This window comes from Delphinus delphis, chromosome 16 (genome assembly GCF_949987515.2).
Source record: "Delphinus delphis chromosome 16, mDelDel1.2, whole genome shotgun sequence".
Taxonomy (NCBI): domain Eukaryota; kingdom Metazoa; phylum Chordata; class Mammalia; order Artiodactyla; family Delphinidae; genus Delphinus; species Delphinus delphis.
In genome coordinates this window covers 25,633,941-25,659,280 of record NC_082698.1, presented here as the reverse complement: position 1 = coordinate 25,659,280, position 25,340 = coordinate 25,633,941, and the positions used below count along the sequence as shown (strand labels likewise).

The 25,340-nt window shown below is 40.4% G+C and overlaps 1 protein-coding gene across 2 annotated transcripts in view; it reads left to right on the top strand.

Moving 5' to 3' along the window:
- Positions 1 to 937: 937 nt before the first annotated feature.
- The window catches only part of CNNM2 (cyclin and CBS domain divalent metal cation transport mediator 2), a 139,778-nt gene continuing 115,375 nt past the window's right edge, over positions 938 to 25,340 (top strand). For both annotated transcript variants that reach the window (XM_060034151.1, XM_060034150.1), the window contains exon 1: positions 938 to 2,566. In XM_060034151.1, coding sequence (XP_059890134.1) covers positions 946 to 2,566 — 1,621 coding nt within the window. In that variant the 5' untranslated portion in view covers positions 938 to 945. The remainder of the gene's footprint in view (positions 2,567 to 25,340) is intronic.

Here is a 25,340-nt window from a genome sequence, read left to right as displayed (position 1 = left end):
TGGGGTTTGCGACGGACCTGGAAAGCGTTGCAGGGCGCCCGTAATACCGGCAGGTGGCGCCACCTGACCGTGAGCTGCAGAGGGCGCTTGTCTCTTAGGGATAGGCGAGAGGCTCCACCAGACCGGGTCTGTGCGGTGCTGGGGCCCACCGGCCACCGCTTATCCCGAGTGGAGAGGCGCGCACGAATAAATAAGGGGAGCACGGGCTGTGGCTCGGCTTCATTTTAGGGTACTGTGCATCTTAAGCCTCCCTAGTCGGCTTCTTGGGCTCCTGGGGCAGGAAGGCGCAGCCTCTCTGCACGGGCATTGAGCACGCGGAAGCCGGCAGCGTGGCGCAGCGAGAACCAGCCGCCTCGGGCCGCCTCGGGACATTAGTCCAGCGGGGCAACCCAAGGGCCGGGATGTACTACCGAGGTCCCTCCGGGCTGTCGGACTCGCGAATGGCCCCTTTTCATTGGCAGCCGGAGGTAGGGCCCCGCCCCCTTTCGTACAGCTCTCATCTGTGACTGGCTCTCGGGCACCGGCTGGCCACACCTCCTCCCCTCGCACATACACAAGAGTCACGCGCCTTTCAGCTGGAAACTTGGCGTGCTGAGGAGGACGCTGGCCCTCGTCTCCCCACCCATTTATCTTGCCATTGGTTCGCGGCGCCGCTCACGGCCACGCCCCCATTCCAGCCCCCTGGCTGGGAGGGCGGACTCCCGCTCGTGATTAGCTAGCTGGTCTGCCTGCCTCTCGCAGGAGCGGCTGGTACTTCTCCCCCCTCTCCCCCCTCCCGCCAGCCGCGAGGTTCCTGAGCTGGCCCAGGCCGAGTCAGTGTCAGTCAGGGAGGCGGACTGCTGAGCAGTGGGTGCGAACACTGCGTTGCAGTCTCGCCCAGGGGCCGGTGCCTGCGCTCGCGCCGCCGGGTGGGAAGGATGAAGCCGCAGCTGGAGCAGCCACCCTATGATTGGCTGGGGCACTTGTGAACCCGAAGTAAAGATGGCGGGCGGGCAGGCAGCCGCCGCACTGCCCACTTGGAAGATGGCGGCGCGCCGCAGCCTCAGCTCTCGCGGCCGGGGGGTCCTGCAGGCGGCGGCTGGACGGCTGTTGCCGCTGCTTCTGCTGAGCTGCTGCTGCGGCGCGGGCGGCTGCGCAGCGGCGGGCGAGAACGAGGAGACTGTGATCATCGGGTTGCGGCTGGAGGACACGAACGACGTGTCGTTCATGGAAGGGGGGGCGCTGCGGGTGAGCGAGCGGACCCGGGTCAAGCTGCGGGTGTACGGGCAGAACATCAACAACGAGACATGGTCCCGCATTGCTTTCACAGAGCATGAGCGGCGGCGCCACAGCCCGGGTGAGCGCGGGCTGGGGGGCCCTGCGCCGCCGGAGCCGGACAGCGGCCCCCAGCGCTGCGGCATCCGCACATCAGATATCATCATCTTGCCCCATATCATTCTCAATCGCCGTACATCAGGCATCATTGAGATCGAGATCAAACCGCTGCGCAAGATGGAGAAGAGCAAGTCCTATTACCTGTGCACGTCGCTCTCCACGCCAGCCCTGGGCGCCGGCGGCCCGGGGTCTGCGGGTGGCGCCGTCGGGGGCAAGGGCGGCTCCGGGGTGGCCGGGCTCCCGCCGCCCCCGTGGGCCGAGACCACCTGGATTTATCACGACGGCGAGGACACCAAGATGATCGTGGGGGAGGAGAAGAAGTTCCTGCTGCCTTTCTGGCTGCAGGTGATCTTCATTTCGCTGCTTCTGTGCCTATCGGGCATGTTCAGCGGCCTCAACCTGGGACTCATGGCCCTGGACCCGATGGAGCTGCGCATCGTGCAGAACTGCGGCACGGAGAAGGAGAAGAATTACGCCAAGCGCATCGAGCCCGTGCGCAGGCAGGGCAACTACCTGCTGTGCTCGCTGCTGCTGGGCAACGTGCTGGTCAACACCACGCTCACCATCCTGCTCGACGACATAGCTGGCTCAGGCCTCGTGGCGGTGGTGGTCTCCACCATCGGCATCGTCATCTTCGGGGAGATCGTGCCCCAGGCCATCTGCTCCCGGCACGGCCTGGCTGTGGGGGCCAACACCATCTTCCTCACCAAGTTTTTCATGATGATGACCTTCCCCGCCTCTTACCCCGTAAGCAAGCTGCTGGACTGCGTCCTGGGCCAGGAGATAGGCACCGTCTATAACCGGGAAAAACTGCTGGAGATGCTCCGGGTCACAGACCCCTACAACGACCTCGTAAAGGAGGAGCTGAACATCATCCAAGGGGCGCTGGAGCTCCGCACGAAGACCGTGGAGGACGTGATGACTCCCCTCCGGGACTGTTTCATGATCACCGGCGAAGCCATTCTGGACTTCAACACCATGTCGGAGATCATGGAGAGCGGCTACACTCGGATTCCAGTATTTGAGGGGGAGCGCTCCAACATCGTGGACCTCCTCTTTGTCAAAGACTTGGCCTTCGTGGATCCAGATGACTGTACTCCCCTGAAAACCATCACTAAATTTTATAACCACCCCTTGCACTTTGTTTTCAATGACACCAAGTTGGACGCTATGCTGGAAGAATTTAAGAAAGGTGGGAAATTTTGCTGTCTTTCATTGGCTTGCTCTTTCTCTCTCCATCCTCCTCCCTACTTGAGTCCTTTACCCTCAGAACAACCCCCCAAGGCGAATTGACCGGAATTTCTCTTCTCTTTTAATTGCAAAGTTGAAAGGATGGCATGGATTTGGGGATGGATTGAACTAGTAAGCGCTTCTAGGTTCTTTAAAAGCACAAGACTGCCATCACTTGTTTTTTCCCATATCAAAAAGCAGGGTTCCTATTTTCTGTGCATGGTACTCTTCCCCCCTGCAGTCTGGTCTTGAGAGGTCTGCTGCATTCATTGCCCGGATTCTGAGTGGGTAGATGAAAGTAGGGACCCGCTCATGCCGTGCTATGCCGTTTGGTTGACCTGTACTAATTGCAGGCATTTGGAAAAAGTTTAAACAGCTTTTCTAAACCCTATACAATCACTGACGTTTCAGAGATTGGAAGTGCATTTTCAGTAGTTTCTGTTCCTGGTTGTCTGGTGACCTGTGGGAGAGATTAGGGTTCGCTTTGGAGAATATGGTATGGGATAAGCCAGGTATCACCAAAAAAATTCACTCATTTGGATGACTTGCCTTAGCTAGAAAAGAGGGTTTTTTAAAAACTAAAGCTATTCGTTAATATATAACTTGGAAAAACTAGAGGTAAGTTAACCTTTTATGAGGCTCTATCTTACCTAGCTTTCTTCACTATTTGTTTATGTTTATCTGACAACAAATAAAATTTCCCAAACCAAGTGTGGTTTTGGCAGAAAGCTTGGACCTTTAACAATGGGATGAATTCCTCTATTATGGTTTATTTATTTCTTGAGACTTTCTGGTTTAAAAGCGTTCTTTTTAACCTTGATCACCTGGTGCATTAAATTGAAGCATGTCTCCAAGTCACTGTTCACTGTTCCAGGGAGTTTTGCCAGGGAAGAGAAGTGCAGAGTGTGGTGTGCTCACCTTTCTTGCATCGTGGTATTTTTGGTTTGTTTTACCATGTAATGAACAGGTAAATAGCAACTCATACTATTATCACTGAAATTCTAGCTTTAAAAACGTTTCCAGTAAATAGCTAGTTTTGTTATTTGAAAGCCAAGGGATACTGAGTTTTTAAATTGTTATGATGCTGGTGCATGTTCATATATTATGTTAGAATGTGTGTGTGACCTTTAATGAACTGATAGTCCTCAAAGCTAACTCTTCCTTCTTCAAATAGGATTTTGATCACTGATAGTGGTCTGTCCACTGAAAAAGGTCATGTGTAAGTGGTGACAGCTCACTGGATGTGATGATTTGAACATAGAGTGTGTAGTTGTCCTAATTCCATTTTCTTGCCTGAATGGTGTCCTCTCTGGAACAGAATCACATTGCGGTAATTTTCAGATAAAGGAATAGAGCAGAATGTGCTTCAGAGATTGGTAATTTGCATTTAAAAGCATAAGGAGATTCTTCTGGATTCTTAAACAGTAAAAAGAAAATGTCCATTATCTCTAGGTGACAAAGCTTCTTTTGGGACGTCATTATTCTTTCACTACTAAATTGTTAATTAGAGCATCTAACCAGTCTCTTCTTTCATTTTGCTGCAGTATCTGTAATATAGAAAAATATCTTGAAATGCTTGAAAATGGCTTTGAAATACTTTATTTTCTTTCTGTTGCTAAATTTCCCAATATTGATACAGATAATATAGTCTATGTTTTTTTATTATTATTCAGAATTTTTGCATATCTACTGATGGATTGGTAGCACTGGTGTGTACTCCCTGCTGAAGTCTTTTCTTCACTTCTGTATCTTTTTTCACTTTGAGAATTTAGTTCTGCACCTTGCAACTCATTAATCCTTCCCCTAACTCAAAATTTCAAAATTTGCATTATTTTGAAATTTGTTTTTGATTGTCCTTGAACAGTTTTCCTATGACTGATTTATTTTTACTAGGAACTTTTTCCTCTCCCCAAATTACTTCTCACAGTATTTTCTTTGAAATGGATCCTTTAAAGATTGAATTGCTAATATTTTCCCATGAATTAAAAAAAATGATTTTATTCTTGGCTGCGTTGCATCTTCGTTGCTGCGTGCGGGCTTTCTCTAGTTGCAGCGAGTGGGGGCTACTCTTCGTTGTGGTGCGCAAGGCTTCTCATTGCAGTGGCTTCTCTCTGTTGTGGAGCATGGGCTCTAGGTGCACAGGCTTCAGTAGTTGTGGTGCACGGGCTCAGTAGTTGTGGCTCGCGGGCTCTAGAGCACAGGCTCAGTAGTTGAGGCACACGGGCTCAGTTGCTCCGTGGCATGTGGGATCTCCCCAGACCAGGGCTCAAACCTGTGTCCCCTGCATTGGGAGGTGGATTCTTAACCACTGCACCACCAGGGAAGCCCTCCCCTGAATTATATTAAAAAAAAATGCACAAGATGTTATTTTTGTCTGTAACCAGAATGATGTATTCAGTTAAGTTAACCTTTTATGAGCTTTAAAAACGTTAAAAGAACGCTTTTAACGTTTTAAAGATTAAAGGTACATTCAAGCTAGTAGCATATTAGGGAGAGTGGGCAAAGAAAGTTGGTTGCAAATGGGAAATTTAAGCCATGATCTTAAAAGGATAGAGTGGGTGCTTGTTACTGAAACTGTAGGAATAACTAATTTTTCACCTTCCCTTCATTGATCTTTTTTTGATGAGTTTGGTCACTTTCACCTTACTAATAACTGTTATTTCTTTCTTTTGTGTTAGTTAAAGTATTTCACCTGATTATTTTTTCTTTTTCATTTTCTAATTCAATTATGAAGTTATGTGAACAGTCAACCTGCTGTTGTTTTTCTCTGTTGAGTAATGGTGTGTGGGATGGTTTGAAGGCTTTTTCTTCTTTTTCCTCTTTCTTCTAACAACACCAACTGTAACTCTACCAAACTGGTTAGATCCTTAATCCAGATCTCATTGAAAATTATCCTTTCTAATTAAATATGTCTGCACTGAAGCCTTTCCTGGGTAGAGCTCTACATCATTAGTCTGAATTATTCTTTACTAAGGAGGGGGAAATTTTCTGTAGTGTGGAAAGAAATGAAAAGCTACCTTTATGTAGTGTATGTAAATGTCTTCTTTCTAATGATTAGAAGTTTTTGCCTGGCTGCCAGGAAACTTACACCTTTACTTGAGGTTGGAAGACAGTAATTATGCTAATTTTTACAGTTAGCTTACTATTATTATTGCCTGTTTATTTACTCTCTACCAGGTACAGGGCTTAGTGCTTTACATGAATCACCTTGTTTAAATCTGATAGCTGAGCAAAGCATCATCTCGATCTTACAAATGAGGAAATTGAGGCATACGTGAAATGATGTGTTCAAGGTCATTCAGTAGTTTGTTGATTTGGGGTTTTAACTTGGTCTGTGTCACAGCCAAACCTGCCCTCCTAACCATTCTATTATGCTGATCCCCTTGATCCTGATTTTACATTTCTGTTTTAATTGAATGTGAGGTTTGGTCAATGCATTGCCTCAGGGCTTGTTGAGAGCAACAAACACAGAAAGGTATTTAGACATATATATGGCCTTAAACCCAGTGCTTCTGTGATGTTGTACCTAACAGTTGGTGTCCCCACTTTCACTGTTAAATCAATTTTTGGCCTGTATGACCCTAAGTCTAAACAATTCCATTTCCACTATTTGCAGGTCAAGCGTCAAGATTCACTTTGACAGTGTTTTATGCTAACACTGTGGTGTTTGACTAATAGCTAAAGTATGTAGTCATGTTTCACTCTTAGTCTCATATCTGTTTGTGTTGCAAGGCTGACCCAAACACAGTTTTGTGTTTCAGTCTTGATTTTATTTACATCTTTTGTAGCCACTTATGTGACAAATGGTTGCCAGTGAGCATCCTGTACAGCCCTGCCCCGCTGTGGTCCACGCCATCAGTCTTTTTCTTTTGTGAGTTTTATAGTTATTTATAAATCTAGAACAGAGAGTAAAAGTAAATCCCACTAGTGGATTATGAGAATTTTGGAAAAACTGTCTAAAGCAACGTAGTGTAGAGGAAGGAAGAGTTAAATAAGGTTGCTACCTTTGTGTGCAGAAAGTGCCCTGGACGCTCTCCCTATACCTGACAAAACCTTCCTAACAAAAGGTAGTGGTCTCTGAGCCACCCAGTGGGTTGTTTGTTTTGCTTTGTTTTGTTTCTTTTAGCTTTGTAACAATTGCATTCCAGTATTGCAGAGCTCGCTGTTTCATAGCTGCTAGAGACAGGTTGTTTTTTAGCTTTTTTAAAACTAGGAACAGGTAAGCTCATCAGATAATGTTCTTTAAGGGAAGAACGCAATGTGTAGTTTTCACTTAAAACATTTGGGGTACAATTCTCTCTTCCTATAACACAAGTCTTTCCATATTAATGTGCTGAAAGTTTAATATTTAAAACTGTTTTCCTCACCAAATAAAGTGTTCCACTTGCCTAGAATCTAGGAGGATGTCTTTATTGATGTTTAAAAGTATGAATGGTGTTGATGGTGAAGGGATGGATGTATTTGTTTCTTTGATCTTGTATGTTTATTAACTTTTTGCAATAACACATGTGATACTGTTATAATTTTGCATATTTTTAGAACATCATTTTGAAACATCCAGATAGTATAGAATCAGAGCTGGAAGGCAGGCAGCTCATGGCTCATCCAGTCCAGTGTTTGTGAAGGTTACCAGATGATAAAACTTACTTGGATCACTTATTAAGAACTAATTCCTAAGCCTCACTCAGAGACGTCCTCAACCAGAATCTCTTAGGGAAGGGGGTTTGGAATCCATACTGTTAATAGTTACCCTGAGGTAATTCTTGTGATTAGGTGAGTTTAGGAAACATTGGTCTAGTCAACCTCTTAACTAAGGAAAGTAAACCCTGAGGAGAGAAAGCTAAGTGACTTGCTTAGGGCTACCCACCTAGCTAGTAGCATCAACAGGACTAGAACCTATGTCCCTGACTCTAGCATGGAGTTCTAGCATGGAGTTCTCTCCATTCCAACAAGCAGGACTTCTGGTTCCAAGTTCAAGGTACCTTTAAACTCTTGTTAGAGTTAAAGGCAGCCGCATCACTGAAAAAGCAAATGTATAGGTTTGCCATTGGTTTTATTTGCCTTGTGATTTTGATGTCAATATTTTTGATATGCAGTATTCAAACCATCTTTGACAGGCATTTTGTTACATGGAAAATAAGTCTGAATGTGTGACCTCATTTTATTTTAGTTTACTTTGAGTTTTTTTACTCTCCTAAGGTTAGACTACGAGTGTGTTTTAAGAAATGGGTCTTGATATCTAGATTGAAGCCTCAGGTAGTTCAGTGTAAGCTATTTCTTTTTACTTTGAGTTAACTTGTTTTAGATATCCTCGAATGATTTTGTTGTTGTTGTTGTTATTTCTTCTGTGAGAGTAATGAAGATTGGATTTGGGACTATGGGGTGAAACTTCTTTGGTGCTTTTAATTTTTGTTCAAGGTACAGGTCTGTGAAGTTTCCACTGAAATAGTCATCAAAGCATTTGAAGCATGTGTTCCATTCATACATCTATGGGCCCCTTTTTTCAGGTTTTTTATAATGTGAGCTAAATTCTTTCAGATGATGCAGTCTGACTTGGGGGTTATTTGTGTTAGAATCACCGAAGCCTTTTAGGTCAGTAGACACCATAGTTGAATATCAGCTCTGACTTAGTATGATCTGGACAAAACAGGAAAGGATCTTGTTTTGCTTTTTCTCTTGGTTTTTATGGGGATTACGTAGCGCCTGCCCCTTCCCCTCAAAAGGGCCTCAGAATTATTTAAATTCTGAAACATTCCAAACTACTGTAACGTACCCGTGAATTTTAATTATTAGCAAACCTAAACAAGTTTAAAATATTTTTAACCAGGAAAATGCACAAAATAGACTGAGCCAACATAATATTTTATGGTTTTATTTGCTTTTGAACTACTTAAACTTTTAAGAACAAACCTCTGGACTCGAATTAGATGTTTACAAAACTTTAGTTACATATAAAGTAGTATGTTTCTTTCTAAAGGGCCCTTTTCTCTAAATGCATGTATTTTAATTGGTAGTCAGCATCAATTCCAGTAAGATTTGCTTGGCGTATAAAGAACATTTATTAAACTAAATACATGGAAATGGATGACTGGGATTGAATACAATTTTAGTATTGTCTTTTCATCATCTTTTTCTCAGAACACAAATGCGAAACCCCAAATCCTACCAACACTGCAAAGGAGAGACAATAAGAAGCATTCTTTCTTTCAAATCACATCACTGGCACCTCCAGAATGTCTACATAGAGAGATGTTAGGGGTGGCAGGCTGTGGAAGGGGAAGAAAGGGGACTAAGAACAAGCGTCTTCTGTAGATGATGTTTATTAGACTGGCTTAGGGCTTGATGAAGATAATGGGGGTGCTGACCCTCCCCCACTTTTACATCTGTGCAACCGTTGATCATAAATATTGCTGTAATGATGGTGAGATCCTCATTTCTTCATACTTAACCCCCCCTTGCTGTCAGACCTAGGTGGGATTTTTTTTTTTTTTAAATTCACATCCCGTGAATTTTAAAATTCACCTGCTAGCATAAAGGTTAAGAAAAATGTGCTCTTCCTGGATCTACTTTGGACAAGTAACTTAACCTCTTTAAGCCTCAGTTTTTTCCATAGTAAAATGGGATATTTTGTAACTCATAAGGTGCTCAGTAAGGATTCATGTGATAATGAACATGAAAATGCTTCTAGTAGTACTTGGCGCTTAGTGCTCAGTCCACCGTTATCTTTATGTAATGGCTCTGTAGACTCTTCCACGTTGTTCTTGGTCTTTCTCTAGACTAAAGATTGCAAGTCAAGAGAGACGCCTTGGGCCATGTGTGCTGACAGTTGTTATGAATGTTGAAATCTTTTTTTTTTGGCCGCTGCGGTTGGCGGGATACTAGTTCCCCAACCAGGGATTGAACACGGGCCACGGCAGTGAAAGCGCCGAGTCCTAACCGCTGGACCGCCAGGGAGTTACCCTGGATGTTGAAATCTTGAAAGTGGCTAATTGTTAGGTTTTTCTTTTTATTGTGATTGAATTCTAGGCTTTTTTAAGCGGTTGCTGTTACTTATGAGATGGCCACATGTGTATATATTTTTAAGGAAAACAAGGCAATTGATTACGTGTTCTACCCTCCTTAGAGTAAGAATGCTGAATTTAAAAAAATTCTTCGTTCTCCTTAACTGTAAGTGACTGAAAAAAACCACAAAGTTTAAAAGAAATAGAACAAGTGCTCATGGATTTTGGAAACCTTTGAAGAACTAGAGTTTGAAGACTAAAGGAAGATCTCAGATTACTCAGATAAAATCTTTTAACATTGATTACATCAAAAGCATAAAAAATGGCAATGTCTAATATAGCAAGTTTTTGTTGCTTATAGCAATGTAACTTTTTAATACTTTTAGAAGGCAACCAGGAGTCATAAAAATGTCCTACAAAGGGTTTAGTAATTTCCCCTGGAAATGTTAATTCAGTGATATAATTCAGGAGAAGAAAAGAGTTACGTTGGCTTTTCATGTTGTATATGTATTGCAAAAAATATCTAGAAATAGTGAAAAATTTGAGATAAATATATCTAACACTTCAAGATGGACATGGAGGGGAAGGAGTTAAGAAAATTGTAGGTGTCAACTAATCACAACCATTTAATGATCATTTTGAAAGCCATGTAGCAGTATGGGAAAATTTTTGCTGATTATTTTGCATAGATTATCGATATGTAAAAATATACATGTATACAGACTGAAAGGAAACATGGAAGAAGTGTTAATAGTTGATGTGTTAGGATAGGGTAATCATAGCCAGTCTTTGCAAAAATCCCTTTGTTAACTTTGTAGAATAACATACCTGGAAAATATTCAAATCTGCTGAGAACATTATGAGTCCTGGTCTTAGGGAAAACTAACCTTTACTAACAGAGAACTCATTCCATTTCTCCTTAGGAACATTTTACTGCTGAAACAAATGGTTACTTTAAAATTAAAAAAAATTGAAATATAATTCACATACCACAAAATTCACCCTTTTAAAGTGTACAACTTGGTGGCTTTTAGTGTATTCACAAGGTGTACAGCCATCACTACTGTCTACTTCCAGAACATTTTCTACTCCAGAAAGAAACCCATCAGTAGTCACTCTCCATTCTCCTCTCCCCACAGTCCCTGGAAACTGTTAATCCGCTTTCTGTCTCTGTGGATTTGCCTGTTCTGGACATTTCATATAAATGAAAGCATACACAATGTGGCCTTTTCTGTCTGGCTTCTTTTACTTCGTGTAGCGTTTTCAGGGTTCATCCATGTACATCCATATGGCATGTATCAGTACATCCAAGTACATACATGTAGCATGTATCAGTATTTCATTCATTCATTTTTTATGGTCAAATAATATTCTATTTTATGGATATACCACTTTTTGTTTATCCACCTATCAGTAGATGGACATTTAGGCTGTTTCAGCCTAGTTTTTGGTCATTATAAATAATGCTGCTGTGACTGCTGGTACACGTGTTTTTGTGTGGACATAAGTTTTCAGTTCTCTTGGGTGGATAACTAGAGGTAGGATGGCTGGGTCATATGGTAACTCTATTTTTAACTCTTTGAGAAGCTGCCAAACTGTTTTCCAAAGTGGCTGCACCATTTTACATTCCCACCAATAAGGTATGAGAGTTCCATTTCTCCATATCCTTGCCAACTCTTGTTATTGTGATTTGTTTGTTTGTTTGTTTAATTATAGCCATCCTAGTAAGTGTGAAGTGGTATCTCATTGTGTTTTTTTTTTTTTTTTTGGCTGGGCTGGGTCTTAGTTGCGGCACATGGGATCTTTAGTTACGGCATGCATGTGGGATCTAGTTCCCTGACCAGGGATTGAACCCAGGCCCCCTGCATTGGGAGCGCAGAGTCTTTAGCCACTTGACCACCAGGGAAGTCCCATCTCATTGTGGTTTTGATTTGTATTTTCCTAATGGCTAATGATGTTGAGCATCACTTCATGTGCTTATTGGCCATTTGTTTATCTTCTTTGGAGAAAAGTCTCTTCAGATATTTTGCCCATTTTTAATTGTATCTTTTTATTATTGAATTGTAATAGTTCTTTATGTATTCTACATACTAGTTTCTTACCAGGTATATAATTTGCAAATATTTTCTCATATTCTGTGGGTTGTCTTTTCACTTTCTTGGTAGTAACCTTTGAAGCAGAAAAGTTTTAATTTTGATGAAGTCCAATTTCTTTCTTTTTTTTTTTCTTCTGTTGCTTTGTTTTTATTGTCATATCTAAGAAACCATTGTCCAGTCTCAGGTCACAAAGTTTTATGCCTTTGTTATCGTCTAAGACTTTCATAGGTTATCTTTTACATTTAGGCCTTTAATCCATTTTGAGTTAAGTTTTGTATGTGCTGTGAAATAAGGGTCTAACTTCATCCTTTTGCATGTGAATATCATGTTGTTCCAGCACCATCTGTTGAAAAAACTACTCTTTTCCCATTGAATTATCTTGGCATCCTTGTCACAAGTCAATTGACCATAAATGTGAGGGTTTATTTCTGGACTCTAAATTCTTTTCCACTGATCTATGTCTTCATATGTCAGTGCCACACTCTTTTGGTTCTTGTAGCTTTGTACTAAGTTTTTTTTTAATAAATTCATTTATTTTTTAATTTTATTTTTTAAATAATTTTTTAAATGTATTTACTTATTTATTTTTGGCTGCGTTGGGTCTTCGTTGCTGCGCACGGGCTTTCTCTAGTTGTTGCGAACAGGGGCCGCTCTTCCTGCAGTGCACTGGCCTCTCATTGCAGTGGCCTCTCCTGTTGTGGAGCATGGGCTCCAGGTGTGCGGGCCTCAGCAGTTGCAGCATGCGGGCTCAGTAGTTGTGGCGCATGGGCTCAGTTGCTCCGTGGCATGTGGGATCCTCTTGGACCAAGGATCGAACCCATGTTCCCGGCATTGGCAGGCAGATTCTCAACCACTGCGCCACCAGGGAAGTCCCTTATACCAAAACTTATACTAAGTTTTGAAATCGGGAAGTATAAATTCTCCAACTTTGTTCTTCTTTTTCATGATGATTTTGATTGTCAGGATTGCTTGCATTTCTGTATGAATTTTTCATGGATCTTCTTGTCCATTTCTGCAAAGGCAGTTGGAATTTTGATAGAGATTGCATTGAATCTGTAGATCAATTTGGGGAGTATTGCAGTGTTAACAATATTAAATCTTTCATCCATGAATATGGGATATCTTTCCATTTATTTAGGTCTTCTTTAATTTCCTTCAACAATGTTTTGTATTTTTCAGTGTATTTGCAATCTTTTTGTTAAATAAAATACTTGGAATAAAAATTTTTTTGATGCTATTGTAAATGGAATTGTTTTATTACTTTTATTTGTAGATTGTTCATAGGTAGTATATAGAAATATAATCTATCTTTGTATATTGATCTTGTAGCCTGCAACCTTGCTGAACTCATTTATTAGGTAACACATGGTTCTTAAAATAGGAAAGTGCTTTTCAAAAATATGTGAATTTTGGGGGGGTTACCTTATGTTTCATTTGATTGTAGTGGACTTTATTTTTTCCTTAAAAAAAGTTAGGCATTTTTACTTAACACTTACATATGTATAGAGTGAAGCTCTATTGACGACTGACATTGTCATTCTTTGGGAAATTTGTTAGGAAAGAGTAACATTTCTATTTCAGATTCAGATTAGATATACAAAAAAAGAAATAGGCTGTATGAAATGTGTCAAAGAGCCAAAAATATAGCTGGCTGGAGCTTGGGAGTTTAAAAGTTAATTTGTTTCTGTCTAATGTTTAGAGTGGTTTTGTATCAGACTTGGGATTTGGGCTAGAAGATGAGCACAGAAAAGGCTGCATTTGCTTAGTATCTAAGTGGTTCTGTAGTGCCTTTCTTCTCCAGGCCCCATTTTACCAAGGGTTTTTCTTTGGGTCGTTTTTACAGAGGCTAGGAAAAACCCTGACTTTTAGTCACTCTGCATTTCATACTGTCATTGTCAGTATGATTCTTGAGGTTTTGGGGTACCAGGTAACCAGAAGAGACAAAATGAAACTCTATGCTCTTTTTTTTTTTTTTCTTCTTCTTTTTTTGTGCGGGGAGTGCGGGGGTGGGGGTGGGGCTGGTAATCTGAGAGAGAGAATGTTTTCCCATGCTAGCAAAGACAGACTGAGGGCATCATCTGATCTTTATGGGAGTGTGCAAAGCCTCAGTTTTTCCATTTGCCCATCTGCAATCATAAAAACAATGTGCTGACTCAACTTGGAACCTCTGCAGAATGGCATTCGGGGCTTAGGCAGTACTGAGAAACATGCAAGAGATGGAAATATTTGAGCAGGTTTTTAGAGGTAACATTAAAAACAGCTAGAATGAGACAACATGCTCTCTCATCTCCTTCAAGATTTGTTTCCTTTAGTCACTAGTGTACCACCTTGATTTAAGGCATGGCAGGAATAATTTGGTTTAGAGTTGATTACCGAGCAGAGAGATTTTTCTTGCTCCAGTGGTTATACTTTAGGGGCATGAGATTGTTTGGGGTGGGGGTGAGATTCTTCTGCAAGCAAATCAATTGGGTAAATTACTATTACCATCATATCGTGTGGGCCATCTGCTAACTTTTTTCTTTAAAATTTTTACTTCCTTGTTCCTGTGTACATACATTTACCTGCAAAGGCTAGAAGAACATTTACTAAAATATTAATTGAAAATGACTACCCCTTGATGGTGGGTTTTAGGGGAGGAAGTATGTTTTTCTATGTTGCTTCAAGTTTTTTTAAAAAAATTTTTTATTGAAGTGTAGTTGATTTACAATATTGTGTAAGTTTCGGGTGTACAGCACAGTGATTCAGTTATATTCTTTTTCAGATTCTTTTCCCTTATAGGTTATTAGTTCCCTGTGCTATATAGTAGGTCCTTGTTAATTCTTTTTTTTTTTAATTTTATTTAATTTTGGCTGCGTTGGGTCTTAGTTGCTGTGCGTGGGCTTTCTCTAGTTGTGGTGAGCGGGAGCTACTCTTCATTGCGGTGTGCGGGCTTCTCATTGATGACCTCTTTTGTTGTGGAGCATGGGCTCTAGGCGTGCGGGCTCAGTAGTTGCAGCACACAGGCTCAGTAGTTGCGGCACATGGGTTCTAGAGCGCGGGCTCAGTAGTTGTGGCACATGGGCTCAGTTGCTCCACGGCATGTGGGATCCTCCCGGACCAGGGATTGAACCTGTGGCCTCTGCATTGGCAGGCAGATTCTTAACCACTGTGCCAGCAGGGAAGTCCTGATTATCTATTTTATACATATGTTAATCCCATCAGGTTGTTTTTTTAAGCACGTGTTTTGTAATGTTTGGGGAAAAATGAAATCCATTAAAATTTTATTAAAAATGTAAATTTTGGGGCTTCCCTGGTGGCACAGTGGTTGAGAGTCCGCCTGCCTATGCAGGGGACGCGGGTTCGTGGCCCGGTCCAGGAAGATCCCACATGCCGCGGAGCGGCTGGGCCCGTGAGCCATGGCCGCTGAGCCTGCGCGTGCGCAGCCTGTGCTCCGCAACGGGGGAGGGCACAACAGTGAGAGGCCTGCGTACCGCAAAAAAAAAAAAGTGTAAATTTTGTAACTTGAACTACTGATTTAGGTATTTAAGTGAAATTCAGTGTACTTAGGTGAAACTTATCCTTTTTTTCCCTAGGAAATATGGAATATTTTGTCATAGTGCAACCATGCTGTCATTTGTGCCATTTTATCCTCCTCACTGGAATCCTTCGTGTTTGGAATGAAAAACGAATAGCATTTTAAAACCCATGAGGTGTGTGTGTTTATGTGTACATGTGTGTGAGTGCACGTGTGCATGTACAACAGCTTAGCAAAATTAATATTGTATTTGAAAAAAAGGAATTTAGGTTTTTGTGTTGCATTTGTGTTCAAAACATGTTAGCATTTGACAAAATCCAGTTTAGATTTGTATCTGGACTGCCTGGAATGAAGCTGTTTGATACTTCCTTGACTGCCCTTATTAAATAAAAGATTGGTGAAGTAGTTGAGTTTCACCTACATTTGTACTTTTAGCATAAAGTAATCCCGAGATACCTCTCACTTGGGGACATTGAGTTTCTGGAAACTGATGCTTCCTTTTATCTATAGAAATCATCCTATAAAGGACAGGGAATCCTGCTCAGTGCTCTGTGGTGACCTAAGTGGGAAGGAAATCCAAAAAGGAGGGGATATATGTATACATATAGCTGATTCACTTTGCTGTACAGCAGAAACTAACACAACATTGTAAACCAACTATACCCCAGTTAAAAAAAAAAAAGAAATAATCACTGTAAAACCAGTAATAATTATTAAAAGGGGACAAAAGAGTAAAAGGAATGTACTGGAACCACACATGCTTGAAGCTCAGTAGTTTCCAGACTACCTTATACATTTGCTACAATAAAAAGACTTTTTAACTTTGATGAGATCAGGTGTTTCTTTGATTATATTCCTATGAAATTATATACCTGTTATACATCATTTATCTCAGATAGATAAAAATATGTGATTTTCTTTCTTTTTCTGAACGTATACAGAAACTTTATATTTATTTATAAGTTAGCTGTCATTTAGGCATCTTTCCTAAAGTGTGTTTTCAAATGAGATAAAATAATGACAGTGGATTTTACCTCTATTCCTTGTAACTAACTTCCCAAGAAAACTAAGCATTTTAGGAAGTGAAATTGATGTTTGCTTTCTTACAAACAGTAGTGTTCTTAAATAGTCCCATGCATATTAGGCAGTCAAATAAATTTATTATTACTCAGTTCCTTGATATTTAAAAATATACAGAAGTTTTGGCATGGTTACTCTGCAGTGAAGCTCATCAATTGACACAGAACCTTTGCCAGCATTTAAGCATAACCCTCTCAAATATGAATGGACAGCCAAACATCTACGGGTGTTTGAGGAGAGCCTCTAACAGTCTCATAGTGAGACTAAACAAACAGAAAAAAGAATGTTAATTGACGTAAGCTGGTTGAGCACACGTTAGCTAAAATCCAACAAACCAAGTTCTCACTCCAGGTATTACTTTCTCTGACCTCTTAAGGCCACTTACCAAACCAGCTGTTAGTAGCAACTGTGAAGACTTGCTGCCTCTTCATACGTGGTACAGATAGAATCTTTCCTGTATTATTCAACCCGCCTGGTTGTTTGAGGCTCCCAGCTAGGGCGAATGTTGTAAATACTTCCTTAAAGCTTCCTTAGCCTCACTGCATGTGCAGAGGCCAAAGTAGGCATTTCTGGCAGAGTTATGCGTGTTCAGGAATCGTTTACCTGTCTAGTTTTCCTTTATCCTTTTACTACAAGATTTCCTAAGGAACAGGTAGTTACTTCCTTTTCCTTGCCCCTGGCTTCATCTTTAATCCTCTGCAGTCTGGCTTCAAACTGTCATGACCAGTGACTCCTTTTATTGTCAAATCCACATCTTGGTTGTCATCCTTCCTCACTTCCTTGACTCCTTTGCTGCTTTTCACATTCAGGTTAGCTCTTCAGCACAGTCTTGTTTCGCTTCCTGTTTCTCTGACTCCTTCCTTTTCCTTTTAGATTCCTGATTTCTTCCTTCCATTTCTAATTGAGCATTCCCCAAGATTTTGTCTTTATCTTCCATGGTCTTTTTCCATCTTTAGAATGTTTTCTTTGACTCACTTTTAATCCTTAAGCATTTATTCAGTATCATAATTTAAAAGAACTGTGTGGGACGCAAAGATGACTTAGATATTTTTCCTGTTCTCAAGTAACTTGTAATACATAGGAACTTTATACTCTCTTTGCCCCCTGTATCTTGTTACCAAATTTAATTGACATTTTTTGAAAATACCTCTTACACTTTTTGTTTTCTTTCCATTCCAGCTTCTACTACTGCAGCCCTTAGTTGCTTTTATTTGTGCCTCATTCAGTGCCTTCTGTGTCTTAGGTGCTCCATAAATGCATTTTCACTGAATGAATGAATCAATCTCTTCATCTTGATTATTGTAAAACTTCCAAGATTGCTTCCCTTATTTTGTCTATTTCATCAAGTATGCTTCTACTAAGTTGATCTTCCTTAAACATAATTTTCATCTTACTAGTTTATTAGAAACCTCCTGTAATCAAAATAGTACGATATCATCTTCCGTGGACTGAACTGTCACCCCTGCACCCCCAATCATATGTTGAAGTCCCCAGTATGATGGTATTTGGAGATGGAGCCTTTGGGAGGTAATTAGGGTTAGATGAGGTCATGAGGGTAGGGCCCTCATGACGGGGTTAGAGGAAGAAGGAGACAGAGATTACCCTCTCTCTGCCATGTGAAGACACAGGAAGAGGGCTCTCACCAGGAACTGCTGGCTCTCTGCCAGCACCTTGATCGTGGACATCCCAGCCTCCGGAACTGTGAGAAATAAATGTCGGTTGCTTTTGCAATTCTCTATGGTATTTTGTTATAGTAGCTCAAGCAGACTAATACATTGTCTTTTTACCTATCAAAATAGCCGGGATAGAAAAAAATGATAAAAGTAAGATGAATGAGTTCCAGATGTCTGCTATACAACATTGTATCCATAGTTAACAATACTGTATTGTACACTTAAAATTTTAAGAGGGTAGATCTCATATTAAGCATTCTTACCATAATGAATATCTGTTCAAGTCCCTGCTTTCAGTTCTTTTGAGTATATACCCAGAAGTAGAATTGCTGGATCATATGGTTATTCTATTTTCAATACTTTAAGGAGCTAAATTTTTTTTTTTTTTTTTGAGGTACGCGGGCCTCTCACTGTTGTGGCCTCTCCTGTTGCGGAGCACAGGCTCCGGACGCGCAGGCTCAGCGGCCATGGCTCACGGGCCCAGCTGCTCTGCGGCATGTGGGATCTTCCCGGACCGGGGCACGAACCCGTGTCCCCTGCATCAGCAGGCGGACTCTCAACCACTGCGCCACCAGGGAAGCCCTAAATATTTTTTTTAAATATAAAAAATTTATAAACAATCTAAAAATCTAGTATTTAGGAATGGTGAAGCAAATCTGGATATGTACATTTGATGCAACCATTTAGAGTAATGTAAGGTTTTTAATAACATAGGGAAATGATTATTTTAAGTAAAAAAAAGCAACATGGGCTCAGCTGTGATTCTAAAACTACATAAAAAGATGGTAGGGGGACTTCCCTAGTGGTGCAGTGGTTGGGAATCCGCCTGTCAATGCAGGGGACACGGGTTGCATCCCTGGTCTGGGAAGATCCCACATGCCGCGGAGCAACTAAGCCCGTGCACCACAACTACTGAGCCTGCGCCCTAGAGCCCGTGAGCTACAACTACTGAGCCACGTGCCACAACTACTGAAGCCCGTGCACCTGGAGCCCGTGCTCCACAACAAGAGAAGCCACCGCTTACTGCAACTAGAGAAAGCCTGCGTGCAACAACGAAGACCCAATGCAGCCAAAAAAAAAAAAAGGTTGGTAGGAAATACACTAAAATATTACTAATAAAGATAGGATGATTTTTATATTTATCTTATTACTTTTCTATATTTTCTAAATTAAGCAGGCATTACTTTTTTATATATAGTCATCTTTATTATCATTTATGAATACATTAGAAACTGACATGGATCTCTTTAATAAGACACCTATGTTCTCATGGGCATCTGCTTTCAATTCATTGTTATGTAGTTAGAAAATCCACTTGAGAGTGGTAAAAAAGGCCAAGTAATATGTTAGTGTCATTATGACGGGTTTTCACCTCATAGGCACACTGAAAGGGCCTCTGGGCCTCGCAGGTCAAAAGACTATACTGTCTTCACAGACCTGCCCACACACAAGTATCTTTTGGAATCCCTTATAAATTTCAGTGGGCACCTGGCCAAAAGAACATTCTATTACTGTACTGGTTTTTAAGGTGCAGTTCCAGGGTTAAACATTGTGTCCAAACTTAACATTTTCAAACTGTCCAGCCTTATCTTCCAAAAATAGTGTATTACTCACTTTACCAATTCTCCCTGCCAAATAAAGGACCCCAAAGCCTTAAGTGTTAACTGCAGAGAAGTTAGGCGATGCTCCTTTTCTCTCCCCAGGTCATTTGGAATCCCAAGTGAATGCAAGCACCACAAACACAGGGCAATAGTCTTCCCCCAAAGCAAGCAGGCATTACTTTATTATTCTTTTTTAATTAAAAAAATTTAATTTAATTTATTTTATTTTTGGCTACTTTGGGTCTTTGTTGCTGCATGTGGGCTTTTCTCTAGTTGCAGAGAGCGGGGGCTACTCTTTGTTGCGGTGCTCAGGCTTCTCATTGCGGTGGCTTCTCTTGTTGCAGAGCATGAGCTGTAGGAGCAAGGGCTTCAGTAGCTGTGGCACGCGGGCTCAGTAGTTGTGGCTCGGGGACTCTCGAGCACAGGCTCAGTAGTTGCAGCGCATGGTCTTAGTTGCTCCACAGAATGTGGGATCTTCCCAGACCAGGGCTCGAACTCGTGTCCCCTGCATTGGCAGGTAGATTCTTAACCAGTGTGCCACCAGGGAAGCCCTTTATTATTTAGGGGGAAAATACAAAAAAACTTCCAAGAGTTCCCTTTATCTCCTGTATGGAATCCAGACCCTTCCAGAGTCTGCAGAGCTCTTCATATTCTGGCTCTAACCCATATTTGTACCTTTTGTCCAAAAGGGCAGTCTCATAACTTCATATATGTAATATGTGTATGTCTGTATGTCTATATGTCTATATTTACATGTGTATAAGTGTTTCTGTATAAACATACCGTGGCTGGCACACTTCTGTTCATGTTCCTTTTCCTAAAAGACACTTAGTTCTGCCCACCGAAGACTCTGCTGTGCCTTTAATACCTTGTTAGAATGCCATTTTTTTCTTGAAATCTCTGCTGATTTCTAATTCTTACACCACTTATAATTATATCCTATATATTTAACACCTCTATTTCTTAATTCTTTTTGGTCTTTAAATTACTACTTTTGTATCTCTTATACTGCCTCTTTCAAGATTGACCTTGTTCTTTTCTGCCTAAGTTTCACTCATCCTCCCCTCATGCAACTTTTTATTTTGAAAAAAATTCCAACACAGAAAAGTTTAAATAATGGTATAATGAATTCCTGTATACCTCTCATCTAGATTTATTAATTGTTAATATTTTGCCACTTTTGTCTCTCTTTCCATATATACATATGTACACATATGTGTGTTTTTTTTTTCCTGAACCATTGATCATTTGAAAGTAGGTTGCAGATATCATGATACTTCACTCCTAAATACTTCAGCGTGGATCTCTTAAATATAAGGATGTTCTCCCAAATAATCGCAGTAACATTATCACACTCAAGAAATTTGATATCAATACAAATATATTGTCTGATATTCAACCATATTCATTTAATTGTCTGATCTCTTTGGTGTCCTTTTAAAAAATTTTTTGATATATATATATATTTTATTATTTTTTTACACAATTTTTAAAGGTTACTTTCCATTTACAGTTATTACAAAATATTGGCTATATTCCCTGTGTTGTACAATACATCCTTGAGACTATCTTACATCCAGGAGTTTGTACCTCTCACTACCCCACCCCTATATTGCCCCTTCCCCGCCCCCTGCACTGGTAACCACTAGTTCGTTCTCTATATCTGTGAGTCTGCTGCTTTTTTGTTATATTCATTAGTTTGTTGTATTTTTTAGATTCCACATATAAGTGATATCATACAGTATTTGTCTTTCTCTGTCTAGGTTATTTCACTTAGCATAATGCCCTCCACATCCATTCGTGTTGCTGCAAATGGCAAAATTTTGTTCTTTTTTATGGCTGAGTAGTATTCCATTTGTGTGTGTGTGTGTGTGTGTGTGTGTGTGTGTGTGTGTGTGTGTATACACATACGTATACTACATCTTCTTTATCCACTCATCTGTTGATAGACACTTAGGTTGTTTCTGTGTCTTGGCAATTGTAAATAATGCCTCTGTGAGCATTGGGGTGCATGCGTCTTTTCTAATTAGTGTTTTTGTTTTTGTTTTGAATATATTCCCAGCAGTGGAATTGCTGGGTCATATGGTAGTTCTATTTTTACTTTTTTGAGAAACCTCCATACTGTTTTCCATGGGGGCTGTACCAATTTACATCCCCACCAACAGTGCACAGGGTTCCCTTTTCTCCACATCCTTGCCAACATTTGTTATTTGTGTTCTTTTTGATGATAGCCATTCTGACAGATGTTAGGTGATACCTCATTGTGGTTTTGATTTGCATTTCCCTGATGATTAGTAACGTTGAGCATCTTTTCATGTGTGATGTCCTTTAATCTGGCATAGTTCCCTTTCCTTTTTTTCTTTCATGACATTGACATTTTTGGAGTCCAGGCTGGTTGTTTTGTAGAATGTTCCACAATCTGGATTTTTCTGATTTTTTTTCACTCATAGTTAGAATCAGTTAAAATTTTTTTTTTTTTCTGGCAAGAATACTACATTGAAAAGTACCTTCCTCCCTTGATAATTAATGAGTAAGCTGTGGGGTGATATTTTGAGATTGTGTTTTCCCTGAACCCCTCCCACACTTTCTTCCAATGGTTTTGTCATCTTACTCCTTTTAAAAAGTTTCATTCTGCAAAGTCTCTCTTGTCCGTCTTTGTCGATATTAAACCGTTCCTTCTTCCATTCTAGCATGAAAATAGATGTTTGAGATAGGAAGACATAGTAGTGAATCTATTTCAAACATCTTATTTCCTAGATGAGCACTAAGTGTTTTCCCAAGAGCAGTTGTGTAGTTAGTGACAAAGTTAGGACCAGAACTTGGATTTCCTGGTTCTTAATCCAGTGCTACTTCCAACTGCCTCCTATTGACCCTTAACCAATAATACAAGACACAAAGCAAGTATGTATTACCTCAAATAGAGTATATGTATTTTTGCAAGTAGAAAGCACATATTAGTTTTCCTTTTGCATGCATTCCTTTATTCACTTATTCAAAAGAGGCACATCAGGCTCTTCTCCTACCTGCCCCTCCCATATCCTTCAAGCTGCAGCCGTGCTCAAGTCAAGCTCCCTGCTCTCCACCTCTCTGTCTTCCTAGGTGCTGTTGCTTTGGCTTGTTACATTTGTCTTTCCTTTCTCTTTTTTTAATTGATTTTTATTTTATTTTTAAAATGAAACATTTTAATTATTTTTTGATGAATAAAAATTGTGTATGTTTAAGGTGTTATCTTTTGACTTTTTGATAACAGCCATTCCAACAGGTGTAAGGTGATATTGTGGTTTTTATTTGCATTTCCCTGATGATTAGTGGTGTTGAGCATCTTTTCCTATACCTATTGGCCATTTGTATGTCTTCTTGGAAAAATGTCTATTCAGGTCCTTTGCCTATTTTTAAAGTCCAGTTATTTGGGTTTTGTTTGTTTGTTTTTTGTGGTTTTTGCTATTGAGTTGTATTAGTTTCTTATATATTTTAGATATTAACCCCTCATTAGATATATGGTTTGCAAATTTTTTTTCCTATTCCATAGGTTGCCTTTTCATTCTGTTGATTGTTTGCTGTGCAGAAACTTTTTAGTTTGCTATAGTCCTATTTGTTTATTTTTTCTTTTGATGCCTGTGTCAATGCCAAAAAATCATTGCCAAGACCAATGTCAGGGAACCTTTCACCTACTTCCCTTCTCTTTTTAACTATTATATGAGCTGAGTTGAGTTCTGCAGAGGAGGCCTTTAACTACCCACATTGCAGCTGAATTAGGTGCCCTCTTCTGTTATTATAGGACCTTGTTCATACCTCATATATCACTGTGTGGATTTTTTTTTTCCTTTTGGTAATTGTTGTTTACAATTCTCTTCTCCTTTATTGGACTGTGAGCTCCTTGAGGTCAGGAACTTTTGTTTAGTTCATCTCTGGGCTTGCCACTTAGAGTGCTCAATCAATGTGTACTTTAGCAGTGAAGCCATTTCAACTCTGTGGTCATTGATTGCTCTACCATAAAGACATGGTTGAGGCTCAGAATTCCAAGTCCCTCCAGTTCTGATAACTTCCATAAATATTTGATCTAGAATGTATGAGGCAGTATGGAAAATGGAAAGCTATTTTATATGTTATGTAAGTCCTCAAGGAACATGGGGGGAAAAGTCCTGACTGTAGTTATAAAAAAGACAGAATGAGTTAATTGGTGCTATAGGGAGTGTTCTGCGGTGCCTCTAGCACTGAGAAGATAGAGGCGTACTTAGGGCAGTCTCGAAGAAGGCCAAAAGCTGAGGGGAGGGTCAGAGCATTTCAGTTGGAGGGAACAAGTTGGGAAAGGCATAGGATCAGAAAAGTTGTGTTTGGGAGAATTTGAGCAGTTGATTTGACTGGTTTTTAGGATTCTTTGCCTTATAAATAGTGTACATGTAAATGGTTCTTTGTACATATTGATTGCTATCCTGAGTCTTTTCCATTTTGCTTTTAGGGAAAAGTAGGGTATATTTACTGGTACTAACTGAACACCTGTATTGCCAGAAAAATCTTTGTTGGGGTAATTTCTACCTTGGAGGACTTTTTAAAGCAAGGGCTTGAGGTAGCCCATTGTTCCAACCCAAGTATTTTTTAAAGGTCTTTTCTCCACTTCTTGTGCAACACCTAAAAGCCCAAATGCTTCACTCCTGGGTTAGATACGTGAAGCGTCAGGGGAAGTTCATTAGTGATTGACAACCTATGAGCCATTACTGCTTCAATTCTGAACTTGTTTTCTGTAGCCTGAAAGCTTTACTTAATTATTTTGATATACATCCAGAATAGGACTTTAAGCACATTGAGAAAGGGCTGGGGACTTCACCGTGGTACTTATTTTCTAGCTGTTTACTTTTCAAATGAGGAGAAGACCTTGAAACATACTAATATAAAGTACCAACTTGGAGAACACAGTATTTGTTTTCTGAGAAAGAACTAAACACGTGCCTTTTTAATACATTAGTGTCCGGTTTTTTCTCTCTAAAATATACTTCTGCTTATATTTTGAATAACTCTTCACCAAATGCCAGATTTTTTTGCTCACAGTTAATGTTGGTAAGATGGAAAGTGTGAACCACGAAAGAACTGATTTTTTTTTTCTTATAAGTACTGGCTTACTCTGGGCAAGTTTTTAGTTACTAACCTCATTGTCATAAATTCCCCAGTCATATGTTTTGTAATCTCTTCTCTGGCATACATTTTAATTGTTTTCTTACTGCTTCATAGGTGCTATAATCCTTTTATAGTTTCCTGGGTTTTGAAATAAACCTATGAAAGGTTCAGGTTTATATTTAATAGCCATGTTTCACAGTGTTCTGAAGCTGTGAATAAGTTCAAGAAGGCAAAAGCTTTTGATGTGGAATGCCTTTGTTTCTATGTTTTAAAAAAATGTATTAGTCCTCCAGTGTTCACATCGTGATGATTTTAGATATTGGCTGGGATTTTTTAAATGTTTAGAAATACTTATAAAGAAGAAATGTAGAAAAACACTGAAAATCCACAGGTTAAAAACACTGGTCTCGTAATTTTGTGTTACCGAGTTTCGAAAGATCATTTCTTTTTTGAAACATACTGTGTTTCTGTTGATGAGTAAGACTGTCACTGCCCTCTTGGAGCTTGCAGTTAAGTGCGGGAGATAGACATGGATCAGATAATTGCACAAATAGACTTGCCATCGTGGGTCGTGCTGGGAAGGAAAAGTGCTTGGTGCCATGAGAGAATGTCAGCAGGTGGGAAGTGAGGGAAGGAAGTGACTTTTGAGTGACTTGAGA